The sequence below is a fragment of the Rhodamnia argentea genome, chromosome 4 (genome assembly GCF_020921035.1).
Source record: "Rhodamnia argentea isolate NSW1041297 chromosome 4, ASM2092103v1, whole genome shotgun sequence".
NCBI classification, from domain to species: Eukaryota; Viridiplantae; Streptophyta; class Magnoliopsida; order Myrtales; family Myrtaceae; genus Rhodamnia; species Rhodamnia argentea.
Window position 1 is genome coordinate 16,821,094 of NC_063153.1, and position 6,599 is coordinate 16,827,692.

The 6,599-nt window shown below is 36.0% G+C and overlaps 1 protein-coding gene across 1 annotated transcript; it reads left to right on the forward strand.

Annotated features, from left to right (window-relative positions):
• Positions 1-835: 835 nt before the first annotated feature.
• Positions 836-6,147, forward strand: LOC115757379 (receptor-like protein 15). The gene is made up of 2 exons (XM_048278059.1): positions 836-1,019; positions 4,562-6,147. Exons 1-2 carry the CDS (start codon positions 836-838, stop codon positions 6,145-6,147), a joined length of 1,770 nt encoding a protein of 589 aa, XP_048134016.1.
• Positions 6,148-6,599: the final 452 nt, after the last annotated feature.

A 6,599-nucleotide genomic window follows, 5' to 3' on the forward strand; every position in this document is an offset into this window, starting at 1 on the left:
ATGTGAGATTGTCCGTCGTGTCATGTAGGTCAGTCATTCGTGACGCGACATCACGACAGCAATTTTTTGCTGTAATAGCCAAAAGGATTATATTGGACTTTCATAGAAAGGTATTTGATCAAATTGGAAAATTTAAAGAATTTAGGATTAATTGATATCCGTAAAAAAATCAAGATTAATTCGGTAATTATCCCTTTTTAGTCTCTGTTTGCTCTCGCTTCTTATCTCACATACAAACCCACCATGGACACTCACACAAGCGCTGCGACCCTTGAGCGGGCCGCCGTTTTATGAGGAGGCGGCGACCTCGCGCAAGCAGGCCAAAACTAATGCTTATTGGCCGAATGCTAGCCACATGACAGTACTATGCAATGCATGTTGGCACGTGATAATCACAAATGTAGAGTTAAAAAATGTCACGTGGGAAGCACACAATTATTTCAGCTTTGCTAGTTAACTAAATATAATAAACACAGTTAAAAGGTACAAGCTACTTGTTTGCCAAGTCATGTCACACAGACTTTCTTTATGCTTGGATATCGGATCAAACTGTATTTTGCCTTTAATTCAATTCTCCTCGTCATGAACATATGTTTATTTCGACATATTGGGGATTGTTAGATAACTGATATTTATAGATGATTAACTAACCAATGCATGCATGGATGTTTTTATTAATCAGAATTAAATGGAGCGTTGCACCTGAAGAAATTGAAGAGGCTATATCTATCTGGCAATTATCTACAACAAGTCCCCACATTGTACAAGCAAACTTAAGTGGAGACCCAACATTTGTCTTCCATTAAGCTTGAAGGTACACGCAAAATAGAAGACCATGCCTTGGTATATAAAGTTTGGCTTTGAGAACCTTTTGTCAATCTCGGGTGTGAATCTGGAGGTGCTGGATCTTTACGATAACAATTTGGTGAATGATGCCCTCACAGACATTACGAGGATAACATCTCTTAAGGCCTTAGAAATCGGTGGTTGTGGACTGAATGCTTCAAAGTTATTGGAAGGTACTTTTCTGAAAATCCTTTTGTTTGTCACCCTTTTAAAATAAGATCGTCTTGAAGGTAGAAGCCATGACTGCATTCTACTTGACGTCCTCTAGATCATATTTTGGCCGCACATTTTCTTCAAGTAACTTAGTGCCAACGACATGCATCTAAATAAGTGACATTCTCTAGTTGTTTGGCTCATGCTTGAAGTTGCAAGGATTAAGTTAAATGTCTATGCAAGCGATGAATAAACTCATGTCATGCTCAATGTCTCTATCGCGGATTCATGATGTCGGTGATCCTTAAACATTTGGTCATTTACAATTTAATCCCTGATCTTTGAAGATTGAAGTTTAGGGCCCATGCTTTTACTTTTGCGCAACTTTTTTTCCCGGTTAATGTGAAGAATAGTGTAATGACAAAACAGATGTAGTGAGTTATTGCTAAAAGGATACAAACGGTTTGAGATAACAATATGCGAAAGGAGTTCAAATATCGTATACCAATTTACATGCAAAAGTTCAAGAATCAAAATCAAACAATGGTTGAAGTTTATATCTTAAACCACAATGGTGATCAACTTCAGGCATTGAAAATTTTAATAGATTTCAATGAGCCGTGGAGCCTAAAAATTTAAATGACTCTAAAGCTCAAACAAATCAACCTTAATGGACGTAGATGTTTCGATTGATTTTTACTTTCATTCTTTTTGCTTATTCTAAATCATGCAAATCTTTCACTTTGACATTTTCTTATAATAATAATAAAAAAATTCAAAACACCCGCAACATGCACAACTGTGGAGACATAGTACCCTGTATTATTTTTAAATTAACTTTCATGTTAGATTTTGCTAGTATAGTAAAAAACAAATTATCTTGTACATTTCACAAAGCAAAAAAAGACGCACATCATTTGTTGGTTATGGTAATACTTCTTGATTAAATTACCTATATCAATGCAAGTACAATAAGCGAGTCAAGTTTTCAAAATCTACTGTTTGATTCTCAAGCATCACTTGATCCTGATGACAAAGGAGAAAGGTTGCATTTGACTGATACTGATAGTGACTATTATCAAAAGGCAGAGTACCGTGGACCTAAAAAATATCTTTCTTTCATAATTCTAACTAACTATATTGACCGATCTGATGCTAAAATGTTATCGTTCTTGTTTTATAATCTCTCTTATTTGAAGATAATACCTCAAATTAACGAAATAAAAAAAGATATTCAAGATTGGGCATGTCAACAAACAATTTGTTGAGGCGTGTCACATTTTAATAAACCCCTAGACAGCCACATTAACAATGAGCACCACTAAAAAAATAAATAAACATTTCATGTATACGACGTTCTTTGGGACAAACATACATGAGAATAGTCTCTCTTGTTCTTGACACGTAGCACTTCATCTTGCCTTCGTGATAGCAACTTGACAAGATACATTACACACATTTGCAACGTGCCCTGCATTGGACATATAAGCTTTTAGCTTATTGTTCGTCCTCTCAAACTTTATTATCTTATTATTTTAATATTTAAAAAAAATGAAGAAAGAAAGTATATTTCACGCGACAAGTGACACTTCACTTTATCTTCCTGATTACAACGTAACAAGGAAAATTGCATAATTTTTGCCGAGAAAATTATTAAAAAAGTCTAAATCTATTGTAATTGTGCCAATTTATTCCTAATTCTTTTTTGGTGATTGGGTCCTAAACCCTTTGCATTTATATCAATTCGGTCCATCCAACAAATTTTGACCAAAATTGCGGACATGGATGTTAGCCATATTACGCGGCATGGTCGGCGCTTACATGGACAATTATATTAGTATTTTTCAAAAAATTTATTTTATTCTCTTTTTCCTTTTATTTTTTTATTTTCCTTCTTTTCTTTTTTTTCTCTTCCTTCTTTCACCCATTGTGGCTGGCGAGTGTCGCCGGAGCTCACGGGCCACCGGCCAAGACCATTGCCGCCACGGGCGATGTTGCCCTGCCCACATCAAGACAAGGGCAGCCTCGTCATGGTTGCCTTCGCTCTTGACCGGCGAGGTTGGACTCGCCCACGGCTAAGGGCGCCTCGCCCAATTCATCTCGAGGTGCAGCCATGGCATCGCCAGCCGTAGGCTAGGTTGCCTTCACCGGGTGCCGGCAAGGCCGAGCGAAGGCTTCGTGGCCCTCGTCCGGTGATCGATGATCTTCGGCAGCCCTCACCATCTACGGCTTGTCGGGTGGGTGAAGGTGAAGGAAGGACAAGGAAAGGAAAAGAAATAAATATAACAAATCAATGACAAAAGCATTAAAATATTATCCACGTTAGCATCGATATGCCAAGTAGAATGGCCGATGTTCATGTCGGCAATTTCCGATCAAAATTTATCGGATTGTGCAAAAGGTTTAGGTTTTAATTGGGAAAAAGCAAAAAAAAAAAAAAAAGTTTTAGGACTAAATTTACACAATTTCAATAGGTTTAGGATTTTTTTGGTAATTTTCCCGGTTTTGCCATGTGACCCAAATGCAACCAAAACGTATGTATTAGCTTATTCATTTTTTATCCCCAAAATTCTCTCTCCTATTCATTTGAATTTTAAATAATGGATATAGAGAGAGTATATTCTTCTACGACAGTTTATCAAGAAAACAATTTCTAATAGTAGTTAATCACGAAACTTATTCAATTTGAAATGAACTCTAAAACATATACGATTTAAGTATATTCTTAATAGGTAAGCTCTCACTTATCTACCATTTCATATATCGCTCATCATGTGGCAATTCACTTCGACTTAAGGCACTGCCTTATTATTTTGTCATCAACAAGCTTTTATCTTAAATGATTTCAAATTTTAAAAATAATTATAGATTAATTTTTAAAATTAAGTTAAAATAATTCGAGTGGAAGTTTATTATATTTCTTATTTTGCGTAATATTCTCTAAGTTTAAGCACTACAGTAAGATTAATTTCTTAAACATCAGAAAAAAAAATTAACTTACTTCACAAACGAATATTTACAGTTTATTTAGTTTCGCTTCCTCTAAAATTCACTTATTTGAAATAGCTTATTTCATTTAAAGTATTTACATTTAACATAAAAAAAATGAAAAGAAACTTATCCAAAGTCCACTTAATTTGAAAGTGAGTTTTGCTCAATTTTGGTTTCAATGGTACAATTCAAATGCGATTTCATTCATGGATAATGAGAAAATGATCTGTTGTACGTCTTTAAAGACTACGACTTTAATAATGAAATCCACATAATTATAACAAAAATTAAATTAAATTTGTGAAGAAGATAATAGTATTTACTCTTTATATTATTGTTCTATTGTACATCTATTTAGCTAAAGTTTTCAGTTAAAATTTTTCTCCCAAGTTTTGTTCGTCCAATTTAACGAATGTTTTTAGTTGATGAATTTCACATCAATTGAGTAACGCATCTCATGATGGATAAAGCAATTTATCCCTTATCGAGGCAAACCATGATCTCTGAGGGTTTTAATGATACGAGTACAATTTAGTGGTGATACTCAAAGTTGCTGTGTCCACTTTAATAGGCTTGTGCAGATTGAGGAACCTCGAAGAGTTGGATATTAAAAATAATGGATTTTGGGGTCCTTTTCCTTCCTGCTTCCACAATCTGACCTCACTCCGGGTACTTGATGTGTCATATAACAATTTTAGCGGGGCCATTCCTTCATCTCTCCTCCATAATCTCGAGTCACTTGAATATATTGTCTTCTCTGGAAATGCCTTTGAAGGCTCACTTTCGCTTGCTTCCTTGGCCAATACTTCTAACCTTGAGGTATTCCGCCTCATCGGCAACCGTAATCGTCTGGAAGTAAATACGGAAGAACTCGCTTGGTTCTCTTCATCTCAACTGAAGGTGTTTGGTTTATCCAATTGTGTGCTCAACAAAGACGCAAATGGCGTCATTCCCAGCTTCTTAAAACAACGGTGTGACTTGAGGCGTGTTCGGCTCAGCCATAGTGGAATGAGAGGAAATTTCCCAAATTGGCTATTGGACAACAATGTCAATCTAGAGCACCTCCAACTCCAAGGCAACAATTTGTCAGGTGCTCTTAATTTGCCTTCCAATTTGAATCTTGACAACATGTGGTGGTTCGATGTGTCTGCTAATATCATTGAAGGAGAGCTTCCATCCTGGATTGGTTATATCCTCCCGAATTTGGTCTATTTGAATTTCTCAACAAACTTACTGGAAGGTAGAATCCCTTCCTCCATGGGCAATATGAAACGTTTGTATATGTTGGACTTGTCGTATAATGGCTTTGCGGGAGAGATACCAGAGCCACTAGCCGAAAATAGTACGTCACTTCGTCTGTTGAAACTGTCACGCAACAACTTGCAAGGCCAACTACCACTGAGGTTGTTTAACTTGTTACGGTTGACATATTTGTATTTGGATAGCAATCGTTTCACATGGGACATATCGCTTGGCAAATTAAATGGCTCCTCGTTGCGAGTTTTGGATGTAAGTAACAATTCCCTATCTGGAACACTTCCTAATTGGATTGGAGATATTGGATGCTTGGAAATGCTTATGCTATCGAGTAATTTATTGGAAGGCCCTTTGCCATTGAGCTTCTGCAACTTGCATCAACTCGATCTTTTAGACCTTTCAAGTAACAACCTTGGGCCGAATATTCCCCCATGTGCCAATGTTACAATTATGAGGTTTTTGCATTTAGCAAATTATACACTTGAAGGGTATTTCCCTAAGTTTCTCTCCAGAGCTTCATCGATTGTCACATTGGATCTTAGACACAATGCATTGTCGGGTGAGGTCCCCAGTTGGATCGGTTCGCTTTGGAACTTGAAGGTTCTTCTACTACAAGGAAACAACTTTGAAGGTTCAATCCCTCCGAATCTATGTTTGTTGAGAAACATGAGCATATTGGATCTCTCTCAAAATAATCTTTCTGGACAAATTCCTTCATGTTTGGAAGATTTGACATTTGGAGAGGATGGGGCATCTAAGAATGCATTTGCTACCGTGAGAAGTTTTCCCTGGATATTTCCATCTCACCAATATGAGGGTAGATTCAATTCTTTTCATTGGCGTAATGACCAATACGAACGATTCTACACAAAAGGCGAGAAAATTCGGAGTATTTTTTAAGTATTTTTTTGCACTTTAAATAATTTCTAAAAATATTTTTAAAAAAACCAAAAAATGCTTAAAAATTATTTAAAATTATAGAATAATATTAAAAAAATATATCCAAGTCGGCGTTTGCCGTGTCACGTAGGACAATCGATATTTATATCAGTGATTTTCGGCTAAAATTGATCGGATTAATTCAACTGGCATAAATATAAAAGATTTTGGACTGAATTGGCACAAACCCAAAATGGTTAGGACTAAATTAGCACTAATAAAAGGTTTAGGACATAATTGGCACTAATACAAAAGGTTTAACGCTGAATTAGCACAAAAAAAAAGTTTAGGATTTTTTTGACATTTTTCCCCACTGTTGATGGGTCGTATAAAGAGAACAGTTTATTTGTCTTGTTTTTAGCCGCGTAAAATGAAATAGAAGGAGGATGAACAGTAATGGTTTTCCTTTGAAG

Bases quoted from the DNA above. Each gene is read 5' to 3' on its own strand.
- LOC115757379 (XM_048278059.1), top strand. From the start codon at position 836: ATGCCTTGGTATATAAAGTTTGGCTTTGAGAACCTTTTGTCAATCTCG. The intron at 1,020-4,561 runs GTACTTTTCTGA...CCACTTTAATAG, and splicing joins TGCTTCAAAGTTATTGGAAG to GCTTGTGCAGATTGAGGAAC.